A 22,917-nucleotide genomic window follows, 5' to 3' on the forward strand; every position below is an offset into this window, starting at 1 on the left:
TCTGTATACTTCTCAGCCGGCTCTCAGTAATCTAGCTTTCTTCCCCGCCCACCCTCAACTGTTCACTTATCTTCACTGGGTTACGGTAGCAGCCTCCCCTGAGTTTGCTAGAAAAATATTCGAAGTTTGAGGTGTGGGGAAGGTGGTGGGGAGAGTCAGGGAAAAGGATTCAGAGGGCACAGGACCACTGGATTTTTTTCCTGACTCAAAGGGGTTGCAAATAACGTGACGTCTTCAAGAGCACGGTGCCGCCCGTAGCTTTTGCCATTAGCTGGAAGAAGGAGAAAGAGTGCCTGTTGGAACTAAGGTTACGGTGAAAGTTATGGGAAGCTGTATTTCATCGCCCTTATGGCTGCAAGAACAAATGGTGTTTATACAAGGACCTTGGCAGTGAGAAAACAGTCATTAAACAGGAATTAAGGAGCTTGTCATCACCACTTCTTTCCAGTTACAGAAGGCAAAAGCCCTCCAAGCCTCTTTTATTGGGCCCTTGTGAGTTCTGCCGTTGGCCGAGCCAGACAGAATTGAATGGAGGAGCGGTGAGGTGTGTGTGTGTGTGTGTGTGCACGCGTGTACATGTGGAGAGGGAGCAGGCATCTCAGCTTACAGAACAGAAGCATGCAGAGTGGTGTCGCAAGCATGGTTTTATTGTCCTTAGCACTGACAGCCGGGTATATTTTTGTGCTCCTCTGGCAGGTAACACCACGAAAGAAATTCAAGTGTCCTGAATGCACAGCCATCGATGGGCTTTCGCTTGACCAGACACACATGGTGGAGAGGTGAGTGGGCCTCTAGACAAAAGTCTGCCCTGGCCTCTGATCCCATTTCCTGCTGTGGGCCTGTTTATGGGACTTTGTTGCAGATATAAGGACAGCAGCTGGTAGCCATAGTCACCTCCTTTTGCACGTGGGAATTGGGTTAGTTCAAGCCCAGGTCACCCAAAGAATTAATTTGGAATGCTACTCACTCAATTTGTAATGGCTGGAAGGGTCTTAAAAATATAGCTGGCCTTAAGCTCCAGAAGCCAGATTCTCCATGTGGACTAAACAGTTAACCATCCACAGTCACTCAAGTGGAAGTGAGCTAATTCCGAGGAAATCCTGGATTGTTTTTCAGGGTAGTATCTCCGTGTTACAGTAAAAGTTCTATTAGAGAGAATTATTAAACCAAACCCACCAGAGGCCAGATTACCTTTGTGGACACACTAAAACACCTACCAAAAGCAGAATTGAAAGCACAGCTCTTTACATTTCAGAGAGCGAAGCAGGGCAGCTCTGAAATACCTGCTTTATACTGATTCAGTCACTTAGCCAATAAGCACCCCTCTGGGTGGATGTAATACAGGGCCTTGTAGGTGAGTATGAAGGAAGTGGGAGATGTCTGTCTTCCCTCAAGACCGTCTCACTTGTGTCCCAAAGGCCCCAAGCTTCAGATCTCCTGAATCGAACCTAATTCTTCCAAAAGGCAGCCTCTTACGTAAGACAGCGAGCTCTGACAACCAATGGCATTTTTGTCAAGGGACCAGAATGCATTCAGAGAATGTTGTGGTAGCTGTCAGGGTGAGATATCTAGCTCAGGTCTCCCTGGGTCTCGTCTGCGTCTGCGTGCAGCACTCATTTCTGAACCCTATCAGCTGTATCAGGGTCCTTCAAGCCTGGAGGACGTTGTACAGGGGGCTGTTTCAGTTGGCCTGGACCCTTCTATAATGCTTTACTCCTTCTTACGCTTACTTCTTACTCTTACTCTCTAAATAATCTCTTTCATATGTAAATATCTTACCCAGATGACTTTTACCAACTGTCGATATGAAATAATATATTATTGTGACTTTGAAATATCTGTCACTGGTATCAAGTAATCACCTAGTCAAGGACAGTGACATTCCTGACACAGCTCATTTGGAAGAGACCCCAATTATAGTTCTATTAGAGCACATGGAATTGTTACTTAAACCTATGCCCATTCTATGTTGAGAATTTCATAGCATTAAACAGTTAGTTTTTGATTGGGGTGAGTTACATGTTGGGGTTTTATGGTCTAAGAAGAATTGTATTTAGAAAATTTCACCCAATACTGGCCTTAAAGTTCATGTTAAAGCTGAAAAACTGAGATGATAACAAATGCAATGAGAAAGATCTAAGTTAGGTATAATTATTATTAAACACTGAAGAAAGTAACTAAGGGAAAAGGGTTTTGAAAATAGAATAGGCACTGCCCAGATGTTGGTAGGCTTGATTTTATCAGATTTTTATAATTAACAACAGTAGATAAAACACATGTGTATGTGTGTATTGAACCTAGTCCGAAGCTATGTGTGATAAGTCAAAGGAAGGCTCAGAATGTTGTAACTGGTCAGAGGAAAGAAAAGTGACTTCTTACTAGGTCAGTTATTATGAATGATTTTGTAAGAGGTGGCACTTGAAGTGAGCCTTCAAAGATTGCTAGGATTCCAGCTAGGCAAGAAGAGGAGATCCTCAGCAGGGGAAACCGGATGGCCCAAGGTGCATTTGGCAAGCAGTCAAGATATCCAGTTGTGCTAGAGCAAAACATCCTGGCCCATCAGTGCCAAACTGCTTTTTTCTCTAGGTAAGCCATGGAAGGTTTTTGAATAGGGAAGTAGTTTGATTAGAGCATTGCTTTGAGGTTGATTTGGAAGTAGTATGCAGGATGAAATAAAGGTGAGATTGAAGAAAGAAGAACAGTTAGAAGGCTTGGACTAAGTTAAGTGTGGAGAGAAAGGGTTGAATTAAATTACGAGGTTGGTTTCTTTTTTTTCTCCCAAAGGAGAATGTGCTAGCATTTGGTGTCCAACTGGATAGGTGTGGGGAGGTTATGGAGGAGCTGACTGAGACGGGAAGAATGGTAGTACCTTTAACGGTATAAATGATATAATTAAGAGGGATGCGAAGTAGGGAAGGGGAGGACATGAATGCTGTACCTTTCACAGTGTAGTTAATGAGGCCAGGAGATTTTAATGGTGTGTCAAGTTGGAGAGCAATAAGGCAGGTGAGTTTGGGCTCTTACCCTCTGTATATGCAGATACAGATATGGAGCAAGCAGTTGGAAATACAGAACGAGGACTTTAGAAAAAGATTGAAACAAAGATGGAGATTTGGAAGGCATCCACCCAGAGATGACAATTGATTGAAGAAAAGCTATGGGTAGAATCTTGAGAAATTCAGACAGTTAGGAGACAGAGTAGTTGAAAAGAGAGAAGCAGACACTAGAGAGAGGCCAGGAGAGAAGGGTCTCCAGTGCCAGCAGCGTTGGAGACTTTGGAAAAAGTAATGCCGTAGGGTGATGGGCTGAAGGGCGGTAGCGTGGGAGCTGACAGGGAGGACGCAGAGTCAGTGATGGCAAGGCTCCCCTTTTGAGAAGTGTGATGGAGACCAGAAGGAAATCAATCTTGAATTAATTAGAAACTGCGAGCAAAACTATCTGGATTAAGGTTAAATGACTGAATTATTAAATAAGACACTTAGGTTGGGGCGGGGGAGGGGGGATATGATTTAAGCCCTGTTGGGTAGGCCAAGAGATGGAGTTACAACTGCAGAATTGTTCACTTGTTTTGAAATAGTTCCCTTTGCGGAATCTGCATTTTTGCACAAAACGGTGAAAGGAGTTAACTGCTCTGCACGTTCTGCCCTTGCGTTGAGTTGTGTGCTTCAGTAAGCTTGTTTATTCTTATGTTTGGGGTCTGGGATCAGAAATCTCAGCTGTGGAGGAGAGTGCTTTTACTGCCCTTCCTCCATTTCCAGGTCCTGATATTAGTTAATTTAAGAAAAAGAAGATTTTGTAACTTCATTTTGCCCAGTAGCTTTACCCATGTCAAGACAGTATGGCAGGCAAACAATGGTGATTTAAGAAACAACCATTGTATTTTGATTCAGGTCAGTCTTTGTTCAAATTATGAATTAGCCACTTATTAGCTGTCTGACTTAAGGACTTTGACTTACCTTATCCTGAACTTCCAATCATTTCATCTCTGAAAATAGATATATTAACTGTCATATTACTGTATCCATTCAGGAATTCAACAAATATTTATTGAGCATTTTTGTATCAGTGCTAGGAAAGTCTGAGGCCCGGGGCCTGGCAAGGTTAGTCTGCTTCCCAATTTCCCCAGCGCTGACCCTCAAGCTCCGTGTTACTTTAGGTAATAGTATGAGTTTGAAAGGGAAACAGAAAGCCATTAGTCTTTTCTCCCTGGCCCTTGCAGCACTTTAGAGATAGACATTGGCCGTTCTTAGCCTATCTGTTGGTTAGAAAACCAAGCTAGGGGAACAGTTACTGACACAGTAGCTGGACCCCCAAGAGAACAACTCAGGTAGACCCACCAGCAACTAGCCCGACTCATAATCTACCCTGACTTGTTCCCCACCCCAGGTCCCCTGCCCTGCATGTAACGAAGGTAGGTGACACTGTCGGTACCTGGCAGTCGAGGACTCGTACCATTCCGCACGGCAGTCGCTTCTCCAGGGTGGGCTGCGTGGAGGGAAAGGAGGACTCAGCAGCCTGGGTCAGCCAGGGGCAGCTGTCAGCAAGCCGAGCTGGCCTGAGCCCCAGCGGCCTCTCGCCTGTGGCCCGGCCCGGCTGGCCAGTCTAGTCACAGAGGAGATGTTGTCCTTGGTGCTCCCCAGGGGCCCGTAGAGCCACCAGCCCCTGCCAGGAGCCGTGATTCTTCTTTCATCCATGTTCGCTGGCACCCTGTGCTGGGCACGGCTGGGCTTTGCTGGCCAGAGTCCACAAGCAGAATCACTGGAAACTACAAGAACTGACCGTGTTTATAGGCAGAACAACTGTCAAAAGTGAGTCCTTGGGGAGAGTTGACTTAGTCTGCCACTGTCTTGACCCCGTAAAATAAGGTGAGCAGAGCTGTTGGCCGGTGCTCGCTTCCTGTCATTTTATTAAAACCTCTCTCAGTGTTTTCCCAGTCTCCTGTCAGTTTGGAACCTGAGGCTGCAACCTCCTGGGTCTCGAAAGACTGCCAGCAGGAGGGGAGCTCAGTGAGCTGTGGGCCATTGTAGAATGCGATAGAAAGACCCAGGCCTCTTAGTACCAACGCAAGCCTGGGTTTGAACCCAGCTGCACCACCGTCCAGCTCAGCGTCCTTGGGAGAGTCCCTTAGCCTCTCTCAGCCCAAATCTCTCAAACCATACCAACCCTCGGGTGTATGGAGGGGGATACTTAAAGGAATTGCTGGGTCATGGATGTAAATTAGCTGCCACTTAATAGGAAATGGCAACCCACTCCAGTACTCTTGCCTGGAGAATTCCAAGGACAGAGGAGGCAGAAGCCTGAAGGGCTACAGTCCATGGGATTGCAAAGAGTCAGACATGACTGTGCGACCAACTTTCACTTTTTCAATAGGTGCTTAACAGTTGTTAACTTCCAGCTTCTCTCTTTGGACCCTAGAAGGATGATGATAAATAAATGTGTCTCATCTCTTGGTGAAGACTTCAGCCTCAGCAACCAGAATGCGTGGGCTTGGCTCTGCCCTCTCCGGTTGTTTGGCTTTGGTGCTGTCTCTGAGTCTTCCTGTGGTCTGCCTCTGTCTTCCTAGTGTGCCATGGGAAGCATAGGAGGCCTGCCTCATGAGGCTGTTGTGAGGGGAGACACGTGTAACCTAGTACATGCCAAGCACTTTTAACACAGTCCGGAACATGGAATAAGTGACAGCCACTGTTGCTTTGTGGCTGTGGGCACAGTGATGTTATTAGCTGGGAGAGCTCACAATGAGATGGTAACACCTTCTGACCAGCAGAATAAGCGCAAGAAAAGAATTGATAATAACTGGCTTCTTTATTAATTGGTTTCTTGCTGAAGCTCAAAGGCCTCAAATAAAAGCTGTGGACTGAAATAGCTTGAAGCAAGGCTTACAGTCTCTCTGAGGACAGAAGAGCCTTGCAGTCTGTGTCTTGAAATTTGGCCCTTCCCTGGGAACCGGTTCTCAGGTGCCGTGGGCCTGACTGAGGGGAGAGAATACTGACCTCGCTGAAATCCATCCTTGAGGTCCCCTCAACTTCAAAAGCGGTTTTTGCGGGCTCATTTCCCGCTTTGGTCTGACGCCGAAATGTCCTCATCACCCGCTGTCACACTCAGTTGGCCTGACTGACCAGTGCCCTTTCCTGCCCGTGTATCTGAGCCGCTCCCCTCTGAGGGGGCTGCTCGCGGGGTTGGGGTAAGGGCCGCACCCTCCCCTCACCCAGCGGTGCTAAGTTGCTTGTTGCTGCTGATTCTAACACGAGAGCAGCTACCATTATGAAAGCTGTCCAGTGTGAACCTCAGCTCTCACAGAGGAGCTTATGGAAGTGGACTGATAATTCCCAGAGATTGCCACTCACAGCCCTCGATAGATGTTGGTTGAATGCCTGAAGTGTTGTTTGAAATTGAGGTTCATGGCCCCCGTTGTCTCCTCTGCCTTCCATCGCCCCACGTGTAAGAGCCTTCCTTCTCCCTTTTAAGCTCAAGTGAGCTGAAGCCAAGATCCAGCGCTTTGCCTCCTCCCTTTGCCTTCTCTTCAGCTGGCAGGGATGGGGTTAAGGCTTGTTGGCAACTAATCCACCTTGGTTAGAGGCCTGCTTGTAAGGAGCTGGAGGAATGACTGGAATTTGAGGGGGAGGGGAACGATACTCTGACCTCTGCAGGCCCATGGCCTTCGAACAGCTCAAACAGCATCCCTGGTTCCCTTTCTCCCGCTGAACTAATAGAGTACCCCCAGATCACTTTGTCCCTCCAAAGCCTCCCAGCCGTGGGAAGAACCCAGGAGCATGCTGGGGATCCTTGCGTTTCTCTGGCCAGTGTTGAATACGATGTATTTTTGCTCTCAGCTCTCAGCCTCTTGAACGTTTTCGTTGTTCCCCACCCCTGTCCCTCTGCCCCACTGCCCTCCCCAAACCCCCTAGGTCCGAGTGCATCAACAAGTTTGCTTCCGTCTTTGGGACAATGCCTCTTAAGGTGGTGGAGCACCGAGCCGACCCCGTCCTGTACAAGGACGACTTCCCTGAGAAGCTGAAGAGCTTCCCCAACATCGGCAGCTTGTGAAGCAGGCCACTGGCGGAGGTCTCAACACGGATGCGGACGGAGGGAGAGAGCTCAGCCCCCAGCCCTCTGACCCCCGGATCTCAGAGTGGAAGACTGGCACCTCCTCACCTGAAGAGCAGAGGCGCCAGGAGGACACCTGAGCACCTCTGGCGTCCTCCGATGCTCTTAATGGGTTCTTTCTGAAAACTCTAGGTGGAAGCCTGTGGCAGGCTCCAGGGGAAGGCCAGATCAGGCTTTCTTTGTTTCCAGCTCCAGTACAATGATCTGAGAGGGACCGTCCCTGGCTCTAAGACTGCTGAGAAACCTCCAGCCCGTTTCAGATCTGTGATATCATGTAAGAGCTACCTGACTGTCACTGTTTGTTATTTCAAATCAGTGAGTTCTTCAAAGGAAGAGCCACGCCCAGAATTTGGTACACAATCCAAGCATCTTAGTGGCATTTGACGCCTTGGGAGCACCAGCTGCTGAGCTGGGACCTATAAATTCCATGAAACTCTTTGGTTTGGCTTTTGGATATGCTTAAAATTATTTTTTATTCTGTTTTGTATGACGTCTTAAATATTGACTATGGAACTTTGTGCGTATGTACCTTGCACCTTCTGACCTCAGCTCCAGCCTCCTTCCCAGGTCTGGGAAGACAGTCGGCCAGGAGGCATGTCTGGTGCCATGCTTATCCAGCAGAGAAGAGCTTCCAACTACAAACATTCTTAGTGTCCCCAAACCTACAAAGGAGTCTCTGTGCTTGCTGATTAGATCTAGATACTCTTGGGGGAAAACAGAGGGCCTCTCATAGCCATACGCTGAGTTGCTCTGCTGGTACCACGCTGCAAAATTGAGCGAGTTGTGACCCTCACCCCAAGGGGATGCCAAAATTTCCCTCATTCTTTTGGTATAAACCTAACGTTAGCCAGGGAGGCTCTGGCTAATGTTAAATGCTGCCATAACAACTGCTTTGCAATAGTTGCCGGTATATTTAAATCATTACATTTCAGCATTTAGTAATACTGCACATGTGTGAATTATACCTCTTTAAGCTCAGTTGATGAACAAATCTACTCTGCCAAATGTTAGATGTTAAGGATTCGAAACAGATTTATCTGACTCTAATATTAAGATTAGCCACAGTTTGGGCTTTCGCCATAACATATGTCCCCAGAACACAAAATACATAACAATTTGCTTGGAATATGGATATAATTACTGAAACTAGTTGTGTGCCCAGTCCAAGTCACTAAACCACCACTCATTGTTCTGTTGAGTGACGCGGAGGTGAGCTGGCCTCATGCTGGTGTTTTCAGACTTGCAGTTTTAGAAGAATCACTTCAGATGTGTTCATGGACTTTGAGAGACCAAAGGAAACTTTGAGAAGTCGCACAACTGAAAGTGGAAATCTCGAGTCTGATCTTTCATATTTAGGCCTGGTGGGATGGCAGGCTGTTCTTGGCAGAAGGGATAAGATAGCATCTCCAGGTCATTCATTTTGCAGTTGCAGACACTGGAGCAGTGATTCATTCACGTGCTGCAGCTGCGAATACCGATACTTAATCAGTCCTTTTGATTTGAATAATTATATCCTAGTCAGCAAGGGGAGATGGGAAGGCATTCTGGCCTCATAGTACTGGGGGTGCTATGATAGAAAGCAAGAGAAAGGGGCTTTCTCTTGTCACCCAGATACCAGTAGCTGACACAGCGAGTACCTCTGATCTTTCCAGGGGTTCCCTGGTTTGGGGCAAGTGGAAGGGGAGGAGGACCTCACATTTAAATTCTAGCTAAAATCTAAGAGCTGTGCTGACATTGTCTACTGCATGGCAGGTGTTGGCGCACACCCTCGGCGTGTATTAGTAGTGCTGTGCTCCTTTCAGATGACCGGCCGCCCTGCATTCGTGGCTGACTCTAAGCCAGCTGCCCCTCTCAAAAGGGCCCTCTTTCCTCCTCCTCCTCCCCGCCCTCCTTCTCTCCCTCTCTCTTTATTATTCCTTTGATTCTGGAAGAGAAATGCTTCAGTAGCAGGTCATTGGGACCCCAAGGGGACAGAGCCAGTGGACCTTTATCACCTTCTGAGAAGACATTGGTCTTCTAAGGGCATTAAAACTCCATTTCAAGTACCTGACTACTCCCAGAAATATTGGGGGTTAGATTTTTGCACCATAGCATACAATTTTTTTCTATTATTATTATAGAATAAATATTACATCCTAGGCACTGGAAGCAGAGAAGGCAATGGCAACCCACTCCAGTACTCTTGCCTGGGAAATCCCATGGATGGAAGAACCTGGTAAGCTACAGTCCATGGGGTTGGGAAGAGTCGGACATGACTGAGCGACTTCACTTTCACTTTTCACTTTCACGCACCGGAGAAGGAAATGGCAACCCACTCCATTATTCTTGCCTGGAGAATCCCAGGGATGGGAGCCTGGTGGGCCACCGTCTGTGGGGTCACACAGAGTAGGACACGACTGATGTGACTTAGCAGCAGGCACTGGAAGCAAACCTCAAAGCTTCTGTCTAGGAAAAGAGAGAGGGTGCAGGTCACAGGGAAAAATTCAGGACAGGAGTATAGCAAGTGCTCATGATTCATGGGTTCAGAGGGGACGAGGAGCCCCACCCCGTCCTGGGTGGGTGTATTTCTGAGCTGCTCACCAGTAAGCCTCACTCATAAGCTTGGGCCGGGATCATCTGCCCTTGGGATGCCATAGGTTCTGGTTTCAGAAGCGGAACAATAATGCTAATTAAAATGTCATGTTCTGGCCTACAACAGACAACAGCTGGTTTTAGATTAAGAAATCTTTTTTAAGGAATTGCATCGTACTGGCCTGCACCAACGATGAACCTGAGCTGGTGCTGGCCTTGCCCCGAATGTGTGTACCAAGCCACTCGCCTTGGCCCCCAGGGACCTAACTGGGGTGGGCCAGCCTGCTTGAAATGCCAGTGTTGACTGCTGCATGCTCAGTTGTGTCCAGCTCTCTGAGACCCCATGGACTGTGGCTCACTAGGCTCCTCTGTCCGTGGGATTATCCAGGCAAGAATACTAGGGTGGGTTGCCATTTCCTTCTCCAAATGCCAAGGTTGGAAACCCTTCTTTGCTGGGTAAGTTTAGGTAGCTGTACATACTCTTCTTATCTGATATATTTTAGCAAAGCTCACACATGTTTAGGCAAAATCCTCCTTTTCTGGGAAAATTAAAGAGGAAGATATCCACTTTTGTCCTCAGACTCTCTGGTTCCCTTCCTGTAAGTGATGCTATCCTGTCTCTTCTTACTTGGCATCACGAAGGTCAGAACTCTGTCTTCTCTGCTGAACCTTCTGTGCTTCCAGCTTGTGGTTTTTAGGAGTTTCTCTGCTGCTTCTGGAGAGATTGGCCATCATCCTGGCCTGTGCTGACCAGGACTGGGAGCTGGAAGAGGCCACCAGCCTCTGTGCTTTCACTTGCCAAAGGGTGGCTGGTAGCTCTGTGATCCAGCTTCCTCCTGGGACAGTCCCTGAGGATCCTTGCCACTGAAGGGCTACAGGCTCCTGGCCACGAATTCTCAAGGTCTGATTGCTGGGCTCAAGTCCAAGACCCCTTGGTGGTAGAATTAAGAAGTCGATGAAGCAGAGTCCGGGTCGGGAAGTGGTTCACTCCTGGGGGAGCTCTTCCTGGCTCTACAGTCACAGGCTCGCAGAGGAACCCGGCCAGGAGGGCGGAGGTTTCAAAGGTTCCCCATCGTCTAGCTTCCCTGAGCCTGGTGGGTTTCCTCTGCTCTCCCAGTGGCGTCTCCAGGGTAAGCAGTTTTCTCCAGTTCTGTTGGTCATCTGCTGCTGCAGCAGCCGAAGCCGCAGCACGCTGTTCCCCGAGGAGCCCTGGCTCGGGGAGGCAGAGGCAGAGAACGCCCAGCTGGCCCCACGCCCCTTCAGCCACTTCCCGAGGAGCCATCCTGGTGGAAGTGCCAGCCGGACTGGCAGGCAGCGGCTGTCGAGGGAGGCTCTGGAAGAGACGGGCTTTCCACTGAGGGCCCGGAGGCACGTGAGCCCTGGAGGCTGGCTGCTCACCTCATCCCAGAGCTCTGTCCCAAGCCCCAGGGCTCCTGTGCTAGGCCAGTGTTTGCTTCTAAATGAAACGGGGGGCAGCTTTTGGCCCCACTCTGCCAACCAGGCCCGGTGAGATGATCTGAACCAGTTTCACTGAGCTGCTCCAGACAGAGGACAGAGAGGCAGGCCAGATTCTGCTCTCACTTGTAAGGTTTTCCCCTCTCCTAAGCTAAGGTCTTCCCTGGTGGCTGGAGGTCCAGGTTCAGTCCTTGGGTCAGGAAGATCCCCTGGAGAAGGGAATTCCAACCCACTCCAGTATTCTTACCTGGGGAATTCCATGGACAGAGGAGCCTGGCGAGATAACAGTCGATGGGGTCACAAAGAGTCGGACATGACTTAGCAACTAAATAACGGCGACATCTTCCTAAACGGAACTCACAGCCTCTCTTCCACCTCCATTAATAGGCCGTCAGGGCTCCCCAGCCTCAGGCTCTGTGACGTCCGGGTTCCCTGGGACAGGGTGTGGGCTGTGTAGGCAACACTGTGCTACAGCTTTTTCATGTCCAGCTCACCACTGCTTGCAACTCAGGGCAGGTGACAGGGCAGCTTGCCCCCTCTCTCCCCTTTCCAGGCATCTTTCCTTCTCAAGAAATTGTTGAGTCACCCACCTCTGTGTCTGGCATCTCAAATTTAACAGCCTTTGTAGGGTAGAGTGTTTTCCTTTCTTCTGCTCCCAACTGTTTGGGCCCATGGTTGCACTTCTTTCCAGCCTCCCTGGAGGGCACCAGAGCCGTCAGGCAGAGACGAGGAAAGGGAAAGATGTCTGGGTGCCATTCGAGAGGTACCAAGCAGCTATGTCTGATAAGAGGTTTCCCCAGCAAAGCACCAGCTCACCCATAGCATCTCAGGAGCTGCCTGTGGAGTGACAGCTGCCAGCAGAGCTGGGATTGGAATCTGCGTGTCGTGGACCCAAGCCTCCAGCCACTCCATCTACCCTTCAGAGCCTTCCCTTCACAGTGTATCAACGTGAGCTCTTATTTACAGCCACCAACTTCTATCATTAGGTGCTACGCCCAAGAAGAAGCTCAAAGAATGTCTGGTTTTCTGGTAATCACAGCTGAAGAACAACCAGCTCGTTACTGACCAAGATGAGGGAATAATTCAGTCATTCAGTTTTCTAATTGTTCATTCATTCATTAAAATGTGCTCTTTGCCAGAACCTGTGCTGCGTCTGAGACAGTGGATTAAGTGGAATAAGACACAGTCTTGACCTCCAGGATCTTGGGTTCCAGTGAGCGTTCTTGGCTCTGTAAGATGGTGTGAGTCCATCAGAGGCCTGGGACTCCACACATACGTTTTAGTCCTGACTGTTCAGGAAGACTCCATTACGTGAACACCATCTTCGCTGGTGCCCAGGGGAGGCAAGGATTGTTTTGTTTCCCATTCTCATAGCGCCTTCCTTTGAGTTGAACCCTGGGCCTTTCTTGGCCTTGAGGGATTCCACTCCCTTGCCTTAGTTTCCTCAATCAGAAATTGAAGATGGCAAGAGCACTTCGACCCGGGTGGGTGAGATGCAGTGATGTATCAGATCTCTTCCCCTCTCTTTACCCAGAGCCCTTGCCAGATTGTACCTGGTGATGCTGGCAGCCAGCCCTCTTCCGGCCCCTATTTCTGCTCACCCTGTTACCAGAGAGCCTGGGGGTCTGGATCCTATCTGGCCCCGTCAGGGTAGATTACCAAATGAGTGGTTCTTTTGCCCCAGTGCCTTTCCTGTGCTATAAATAAGCCCCATGTTTATTTTCTAATGTTATTGAAATGAGCGCTTGGGATTTGGGCCTCTTGACTAGTCCGGAGAGCGTCCACCCGGTGCCTGGTGAGGGCCCTGTGTGGCTGGCTGCTGTCTGAAGCTATTTGGAGTCCTCCCGCTGTGTTGTGGATGTGGCTTCGTTTCAATAGTAAGGGCTGTATGCAGCCCTGTATCTGCTGATTTTCAGGTTTCAGCTTTCTGCCAGCCTCACTGCCTGCTTAGAAGTAAAGCTGTGTTTCTCATTAAGGGGATAACGGCCACAATTGAGATAATTAACGAAAATTGTGTATTGGTGGCAGCAGGCCCTATAGGATTTCCAATAGTCTACCTAGTAGATCCTGAGGGGCTTTACCTTCATCTCCTCCCTTCTGCCTACCCTCTGGCCCAACCTCTGTTCTTGTTTTCTGGATATAGTCCCAATAATTTCTCTCCATACAGCCTTGTTCTTGTCAGCAGTTTGGTTTGATGTACTGACAACTTGACCAAATGAAGATTTCGTTAACTGCATCTTCTCCAAGGCACAGAAGATGCAAGGATTTGCCCCCTCTTCCCAGAGTATCTCCCATTTGCTGGTTGTACCTTGGCCCTTTTAAAAATGTTATAAGAAGAATATCCATTAATAACAGATAGATGTTCCCTTCACTACTGTGGCTGCACCATCTCAGTGGGACAGTGCTGAGACGGAATGGAAACGTGACAGCCCAGTGCAATGTCCTATATGGTATGTGGTCGTCTAGGAACTAGGAAGTGTTCTGAATTAGGATTTCCTCAGGAGTGGTTTCAGAGAAGGCAATGGCACCCCCACTCCAGTACTCTTGCCTGGAGAATCCCAGGGGCAGGGGAGCCTGGTGGGCTGCCGTCTATGTGGTTGCACAGAGTCGGACACGACTGAGTGGTTTCTAGCTCCTTCACGCTTTGATGTTGCATCGAAAGTATCCAGTGAGACTGAGCAGGACACAGCATTGTCTATCAGAACTTGGGCTAAAGATCATTATCTACTGCTCAGGAGGGATTATTCTGATAAGTCACTCAGTAGAGAAATGTTTGCACGAACAAACCAGAACCTATAGCCTATTCATGAACAGTTACATCTAACAACCAGATTTAATTCACTTTCAGACATGGAACCAGAAGAAAGTGAATTTTTACTCATGTGTTTTTAGTCTATTGACTCCTAAAGATTCTTTCCTCTTAAAAAGTAAAAAGTCTTTTGTGATGGATTCATATTTCTTGAGCACTTATTATGTGCCAGATACTGTTCTCAATTATGAAGATGCTGCATTGGACAAAGTGCCTGCCCCTGCTAAGTGTACATTCTAAGAAGGAAGACAACCAAAAAAAGTAAACGAATATAATTGCAAATGGTAAAAAAATTGCTAGGAAGAGAACAAAGCAGAATAAGGGGAGGTGGTTAGTGACTTGGGCATGAGGAGATATGTTGGTCAGAAGTGGCATTTAAACACAGATCTCGGTGTTGAGGAGTGGAGACAGAAGGATGAGCTAGCATAAAGTCCCTCAGGCAGAAGAAGCTCAGCTTGTTTTAAGAACAGCAGGAACTCCTGTGTGGCTGCAGTGTATTGGGTATGGAGAACAGGGTAGAGATGATGCCAGGAGAAGGAAGTTAGGGCCAAATTGTGCTGGAATCATGCCGGACAAAAGGGTTCTGGATTTTTATTGTGAGTGTGATGGGAAGACACTGGAAGGTTTTAAGCCGGGGATTGGCATCCGAATGGGATTTTTGTTTAAAGAGTCGTTTCAGCTATTACGTGGAGAACAAGAATGGAAGAAAGGAAGTCAAGAGGCTGCGTTACAGAGAGAGATGGCAGAGGCTTAGCTAGACTAGGATGGCAGCAACAGAGACAGTGAGGAGTTACATTGGGAACAGACTCTGTTGGACTTACTAATGATTTGGTTATAGGAGATGAAAACAGAGGATTCACAGCTCACTACTAGGTTTTTGTTGTAACTGAGTGACACAATTGAGTGAAATAGGGCGGACTGGGCAGGGTAAGGACAGAGAAGTGTGAGAGGGGATACCAGGAGCTCCACTTTGGATGGGTTAAGTCTGAGATGCCTTTTGGTCATCTAGTGGTAGTGCTATTTAAGCAGTTAGATATCTAGAGCTTAAGGGGAAAGTGAGAACTGAATATATAGATGGGATTTAAAACCACAGGACTAGATGAGACTACCCAGAGAGTCAGAATATGTAGAGGAAAAGATTTACAGGGAGAGAAGAAAAGAGGAGGCAGAAAAGGAGACTGAGGAGTTGCCAGCGAGTTAGGAAGAAAACCGGGAAGATATCTGCAAGACAGACTGGGATGAATTAGAGACACACATTGTAAACCCTGAAGCAATGGCTAAAAACATTTTAAAAGGAAGCATAGCTAATAAGGCAATATTGGAGATAGAATATGATAAAAAAAAAAGTATTCAATCAAAAAGGATGGATTGAAGAAAAGAGTAAACTGAGAACAGATGGGACACAAAAAAAGCAGGACACTAGACTTAAACTCTAACATAGTAATAGTGACGTTAAATGCAAATGATCTAAACGTTATAATCAAAGGACGGAGACTTTCATTCTGAATTAAACATCAAGGGCAATCGTATGCTATCTATGAGTAAAGCACTATAAAATGCAATTGAAGCCGAAGAGTGAAGAAATTATACCAGACAAATAAGAGTCACAAGGAACTGGAAGCGATTTTACCAATAAAGGGCAAAATAAACTTCGAAACAGGAACAGTTCCAGGGAGAAAGAGGAATAATTCCTAATGCTAAAGGTGTCAGTTCATTAAGAAGGCATAACAGGTAATTCTAAGTAATGTAGGCACTAAATAACAACGCTTAAAAATATATAAAGCAAAATTGACAACGGAAAATGAAATAGAAAACTCCACAATTATATTTGGATATCTCAGCACTCCCCTCTTAGTAACTGATAGAACAAGTTGATAGAAAAATCAGGAAGATAGAGATGACCTGGATAATGCTATCAACCATTTTGGCCTAATTGACAATTATGGAACACTCCACCCACCAATAACTAAGCAGATACTCTTCTCAGGTGCACTTAAAACACTCAGCACCTGTGTGGCACCATAAAAAGTCTGTTTTAGAGGAAATGAAAATACAAGTATGTTCTCCAATCATAATGGAATTAAATCAGTAACTGATATCTGGGGGAAATGCCTAATAGTCAGAAATTAAGTAGCATATTTCTAAATGCATGGGTTAATAAAGACTCAAAACAAATTAGAATGTAATTTTAGGTGAATGAAAATGTAGCTAAATGTGTCAGGTGGAGTACTCAGATCTGTTCTGGAAGTGCATGTTAGAAAAGAAGAAAGAACTGAAACTAATTATGAAAGCTACTACACAATAAATGGAAGAAAGAATAAAGATAAGCTTGGAAATAAATGGAGGATGGACAAACAATGGAGAAGAATCAGTTAAACAAAACCTGGTTCTTTGAAAAGACCAATAAACAGGCTGTTCAAGGAAAAAAAAAAGAATATATAAATTTACCAGTATCATAAATCAAACAGGGAGCTTTGGTACAGATTCTAAAAATATTAGAAGTGAAATACATCTGAAAATGTTATACTGTTAAAATCTACAACATAGATGAAATAGTTGCAAACTTTGAAAGACACAAAGTTGTAAAAACTACCTCAAGAAGAAATAGAAAAATCTAAGTAGCCATATCCATTAAGGCAGTGAAATTTGTAATTTAAAACTTCACACAAAGAAAAACCTAAGTCCACATAGTCTACTGACAAATTATATCAAATAATTAAGAAATAACACCAATCTTACACAAACTCTTTTCAGAAAATAGAAGAGAAAGAGATGTGTCCAAGCTCATTTTATGTGGCCATTATTACCCTGTTATCAAAACCAGACAAAAATATTACAAGAAAAGAAAACTGCAGACTTAAAGCCCTGCTGAGCATAGACACAAAGATCTTTTTAAAAGTTAGCAAGCCAGATCAACACGCAAAAAAAGATAATACAACATGGCTAAAGAATATAAAGTCTGTCAAATATTTGAAAATGTAACTCACAATAGCAATAGAATAAAGGAGAATAGTCATATGATCATCTCAATGGTTTTTTAAAAAAAACAGAAAACATATATCCACACAAAGACTTGTACACAGACGCTCTCGGCAGGTTTGTTCATGATAGCCAAAACCTGGAAAAGAAGGTTAAACAGCAGATGAATGCAGAGATAAATGGTGGTATATCCATGCAGTGGAATACATCTAAGCAATAAAGATAATAAGCTACTGAGACACACAACATGGATGTGTTTCCAAAACAGGTGAGCAAATAAGCCAGACATGAAAGAGTCCATACTTTACACACATACTATCCATACATACAGGGTGTCCCTGGTGGCCCAGGGAAGGGTGAAATTCACCCTCAATTGTTCAGTCTTATACAGTGGACAGGACTCTTAAGGGCTTATCTCCTGTATTAGTTTGCCTGGGATGAGGCTCAAGGGAACTTTTGGGAGTGAGGAAAAGTTTTCATATTTTGATCCTGGTGATGGTTACATATATATATATATATATATTTGTCTAAACTCATCCAACTCTACATGTAAAGTTGATGTGTTCTTATCTAAGTAATACCTCAATAAAGATTATTATTTTTTCAATGGTAGTTAAAAACTGTCATCTTTCACAGTTCCTTTGCTTTGTCATGGACCAGCATCCCTTTTCCCTCCTTTACCTGGATGTTTGCTTAGGGCCTCAGGGTCCAAGCTGCCTCCAGTTCTGTTTAGTGTTTTCTCTCGTGTTTTGATGTGGAATGCAGATTTGCCAGCCATCCAGCTGATACTTATCAAATGCTTGCTGTAATACTTTACCAAATATTGCAGATAATTCTGCCTTATAATCAAGCTAATACAGGAGATAAGTCCCTAATAGTCCTGTCTACTCTGTAAGATTGAACAGTTGAGGGTGAATTGCACACATTCCCTGCTGTGGAAGGAGCGTGTAATCACTTCTGACTTGGTGAAGGGGTGAGACTTGAGGTGGGCTTTGGAGAATTTTCTGGTAGAGACAGGCACTGAGTGGATAGGGGTGTGCTGGGAGGTTGGGCAGTCACTTTGACCTGAGGGGAGTGAAAGGAAACAAGAAGATGAGGAAGTATGCTGATACCCTAGATCTGTAGGAGCACTAACTCCAGGTTGGGACTTTTAGAAATTATGGCACTGGATAGGGGTTTAGGGCTAGACAAAAGAGCTAAAAGGTTTGTGGGCAGTGTGCAGGCTTTGCAGATGGTTGTTCTGGCTGGGAGCGTGATCAGAGCTAGTCTTAGACACTCCCACATTGGCATCAGCACAGATGAGGGGGCGGAGCAGAGAGGGACCAGGAATGGGATGTAACTGCTTAGCAGTAGCCTAGGTGGTAAGTGACACGGAACTGAGCCCAGGGGTTGCTGGACTCATTTGGGAACTTGCTGGGACCTGCTGAGATGCTTTGGGATATGAAGTTGAGAAGAGCAGCCACTTCATCCATTTAACACATACCAGCCAGTCTTCTTGTTACAGACTAAATTATATCCTCCATAAAACTCATATGTAGAAACCGTAACCCCCAGTGTGACGGGATGAGGAGATAGGGCCTATGTAGAGGTAGTGAAGTTTAAGTGAGATCATAAGGGTGAGATCTTAATTCATTAGGACTGGTATCCTCAGAAGAAAAGGAAGAAATAACAGAGCTCTCTTTCTGCGAGCAAAGACCACGTAAGGACACAGTGGGAAGGTGGCCGTCTACCAGCCAGGAAGAGAGGCCTCAGCAGAAACCAGATCTGCAGGCACACTGGTCGGGGCTTCTAGCTTCCTGCAACGGTGAGACAGTAAATGTCTATAATTTAAGCCACCCAGTGTATGCTTTTTGTTACAACAGCCCAGACAGACCAACACACTGCTCACCACCAGATTCCTCACCACCTGCCTTCCCAATTCCCATAAATGGAATATTGAGGGTTCCCGGTGCTTTATATTCTGATGACATACTTTTGTGAAACAGTACCCCAATCTCTGGCTTCCTTCTCTTAGCCGTCCGGATAGAAGTCAACCCTGCTGGCCCTTCCCAACCGTCAGAGTGTGTAATTCCTCCTGTCTCTACAGCTCTTAATTATTTCTAAGTATTACTCATTTGGATTTCATAACCACTCGTCTCACTTCCTATGACATAAAGCAGGCAAGAGTTGATTTGACCCCATTTTACAGATGAAGAACTTGAAAATCGGGATTTTCGTGGCTTGTCTAAGATAACCAAGCGGAGTTGCCAAGTCAGCCCATTAAATCCGGCTCTCTCACTTCACCGCACAGCTTCCTGGCCTGTGCTTTTCTATGCCTTTGTCTGGAGAGAGCTTTCTGTTCAAACCTATCTTGGAGAGGAGACGTGGGCTGCCTTTGGGCTTCCTTCTTCCCTTCCTTCCCTTGTCCTCCCAACACATGCATACACACGTGCACGCGCACACGCACACACACACACACACACATTTATTTTTGTTCTCTCTCCATAGTGCAGCTTGGCCTTAATGTCATAGGAACAAGGAGCTTCTCCTTTTCCCGCAGAGCCTAAGCATGACAGACCCACCTTGGGTAGAGGACAAAGAAGGGATGGGCAAGGGGCTTATGGTGCAACCAAAAGGGAAACCTTGGAAGGTGTGGCAGGAACGCTGTAGCCCCTGGGCTGTCTGAACTGCATCCTGGCCAAGGCTCTGGGGGGCATCTCGTGCGGGCCCCACAGTGGGTTCGCTCCCAACTAACAGTTAAGGCAGCACCTTAACACATGGTATGCACATGGTCATAAACCGAAGCTCCTTTCGGAAGTTTGCCCTTCCTCAAGGCTGTTGGTCTGTGTTGAGCTAAAAAAAGAAAATCTGTTTGGAATCACAGAATTCCTGGGAAAATGTCAACTCTCACACCCCATTGTCTTTGGAGCTGGCATGCGTCTTCTCACTTCTGAGCCCCATTTTAAGGGGCGGGCTGTTTGTGGAGGGCCTATTGTTCCCGAGCAGCTGAGCATGCAAGTCTGGGCCTGTGTGTGTATGGAGAAAGACCACCACTATTGCATCACCCCCCACCAGCCGAATCAAGGATTTCTGCTGAATCACAGACCAGCCCGCCTGTGGCGCCCTGAGGTTGGCAATTGTTCTTGTAGCAAGACCTGGGACAATGAGATTGGTGAGAAAGATTCACTGGTGGTTGAGGCAGAGTGGAGGTGGGGAAGGAAGGTTTAGAGCATGAGGATTGTCGAGGGATGACGTGGGGGAAAGCAGGCTTTGAGCCCAAGGATAAATGGGAAAACCTCTGAGATGAGCACTCTCAGATTACAACACCTAGCCATCTCTAGGAGCTGGCCTCATGCCACCCAAACCCCAAGAACACTAAAGCGGTCAGGCTTCCTGTCCTGACCTTGGCTCATCGGGGATGCATATGACCCCTGGAGGAAGAGGATGGACAGAGCCCACAGACAAGTGGAGGCTGTGAGTTCACACCAGGCTCATCTCCAGCCTTCCTCTTCCCATCCTGAACCAAAAACAGAGCCTCTCCTCATTCCTACCTTCCCATTCATTCCCCCAGTGAATTGCAGTTACTCAGTGTACTAATTTTCTGAAGGATTCATTCACAAACAGAATTGGCTTGTCTTTTCTTGGCACTTGGAAGGCAGCTGGGGCAGTCAGACAGATACACAGGTAACTCACATGGTCTCATATGCTAAGATACTATTATAAACAGTTCTGTGGGAGCTTGGAGCCACAGCCACTGGCCTGGGGGTGGAAGCTGGGACGGGGCATAGAGTTAAGGAAGAACTTCACATAGGACATCCTTATTAGGAGGAAGCCAGAGAGGATTACCAGGAATCTTCCTGAAAGAGTGGGCTGGGGACAGGGCGCAGGCATTCTAAGGAAACAGATGGCAAGTCTACCACTGTGGCCAAGTGAAAGGCCCCAGATGGTTTGGGGGAGCGATGAGTGGTCCTGGCAGCCAGACGGGGAAGGGCTGCTGACAGGGGAGTGTCCTCCCCAGCGATGCTCCTTGGAGGCACAAATCCCAGGAATGGGTTACTTGAGTCCCCAAGGAGGACCAGATGACCCAGCAGCCATCCTGCCTTTGGCAGGAGCACTCAGCTGGACTCCAGACACTGTTGGGGTTGCTAAGCAAGGACTTCAGGCAGGCGGCTTCCCACGCACAAGAAATTTCTCCCTCGGCTTCCATTCCCACCTTGGGACTTGGCAGCGACTTGGTGTGGAGAGTCCAAGAGCTGCCATGACCCTGTCAGATGGCAAGGGTCATTTTTAAAAACAAGTTCCTAGTTCAAGTCAACCTAAAGCCATCTGGGTCTATAGTGAATGAAAACTTACCCTAGAGATATGGTTGCAGAAAAGGGGACCCCTTCCAGGGCCCGAGAGTGGGCTCTTGTCTAATACTCGGAAATGAATTGTCCAAGGAGACACACGTGCTGCCAAAGCAAGAGACTTTATTGGGACAGGGCACCCCGGTGGAGAGCAGCAGGGGAAGGGAGCCCAGGAGAACTGCTCTGCCAGGCGGCTCGCAGGCTCGGGTTTTATGGTGATGGGGTTCGCTTCCAGGTTGTCTTTGGCCACTCGTTCTGACTCAAGTCTTTCCTGGCGGCGCGTGCACTGCTCAGCCAAGCTGGATGCCAGTGATAAGGATTCTGGGCGGTGGCAGGACAGCTGGCAGCTCCTTTTGACCTTTCCAGACCTCTTGCAGTTGGTAGTGGCTTGTTAGTTCCATGTTCCTTACTAGGACCCCCTGCCGTAAAGTCACTCACGCAGATGGTTACGATTCCTAGCCAGGATGGGTGGTTTCAGTCAGAGTGCTTCCCCTAACGGTACCAAATCTGAGATGTGGCTCCCGGAAAGCAGCATTTACATAGTCAGAAAGAGAAGATGAAAAGGAGTGTCATGTCAGGCTCAGAGCTGGTAGCCGGAGGGTGATGTCTTTCTCCAGGAATAATCATAGCCCTTCATGTCCTATTGCCACACCAGCTTACAAAGCCCAGGCATAGGCCATTGCCCCGCAAACCTCCCCACGAACTGGTAAACTGGGCAGAGACCGGCTTCTTCCCCTCCTTCAGATGTGAGAGCTGAGGGTCAGGCAAACAAGGATGCCTCCCCTTCAGCATAGAGGGGTCCCTGGGAGACTTAACTGCTTGAGTCACCTTTAGGCTGGAAAGCAAGGAAGCACCTATGGCAAAGCAAAATCTAGGCCTCCAGCTTGGCTTTATAATTTGTATATTAGTGCTTTGCTTTGCTTTAAAAAATCCGCAGGCCTTACCTCCTGCAAGTTCTCTCAGCCACTAAGCATTAGAGCTGAGACAGAGACCTGCTATCCTGGAAGCCTGTCCTGCACCACTTTTCCCAAGCAGCCGGGTCTCCCCACCCTGACCTCCATGCCCTGGCTGGCCCCTCGCTTTGAGAACAGACCCCGGAAACCCAGATGGCACCAGTGATATCGAGCGGCCGTGATGAGCGCGCTGGAGACGCAGGGGAGGCCCCTGATTTCCCTCCGCTGCTTGTCTGCCGTGGAGGCAGGTCCTCTGGGATGATTAGCTGGGGGGGTGCTCCAGCCCCTCGCGGGCCATGCACCCCTCTTTGTGCAGGAGCCCTGGCCGGCCACCTGTTGTTAATCTAGCCCTGGTAATCCATTCTGTACTGTGTCAGCAGTTCAAAAGGGCACTGTTAGTATTTTTTGCCGACTTCAATTAACGTGAGATTTCAGAGGCCCCTCTGATCACATTTCATCTGTCACAAGTTAGGAACAAAACAGACAGGTTCCAGTTGAGGGGAGGAAGGAGAAGGAGTTTATTGCAAACAACAGCCAAGCGGACAGTGTGGGCTGTGCCCAGCCAAGGGCGCTCTGTGAACGCGCAGCGGCACCCACGCTCCACTTGGCCCCTCGCCTGGACCCCGGCGCCCCCTACTCGTCAACAGTCCAACAGTCCTCCCCTCCCCCCAAAGATGTAAGTGCAATAACTTACTTTAAAAGGCAAGAACTTTTTTTTTTT

General features: G+C 47.4%; 1 protein-coding gene across 1 annotated transcript in view; it reads left to right on the top strand.

The window, feature by feature from the left end:
• EXT2 (exostosin glycosyltransferase 2) overlaps positions 1 to 7,973 on the top strand; it is a 141,688-nt gene extending 133,715 nt beyond the window's left edge. The window contains exons 13-14 of the mRNA XM_068988369.1: positions 697 to 779; positions 6,906 to 7,973. Of these exons, the coding sequence (XP_068844470.1) occupies positions 697 to 779; positions 6,906 to 7,044 (222 nt within the window). The 3' untranslated portion in view covers positions 7,045 to 7,973. The remainder of the gene's footprint in view (positions 1 to 696; positions 780 to 6,905) is intronic.
• The last annotated feature ends 14,944 nt before the right edge of the window (positions 7,974 to 22,917 follow it).

The sequence above is a fragment of the Capricornis sumatraensis genome, chromosome 16 (genome assembly GCF_032405125.1).
Source record: "Capricornis sumatraensis isolate serow.1 chromosome 16, serow.2, whole genome shotgun sequence".
In the NCBI taxonomy this organism is placed as follows: Eukaryota; Metazoa; Chordata; class Mammalia; order Artiodactyla; family Bovidae; genus Capricornis; species Capricornis sumatraensis.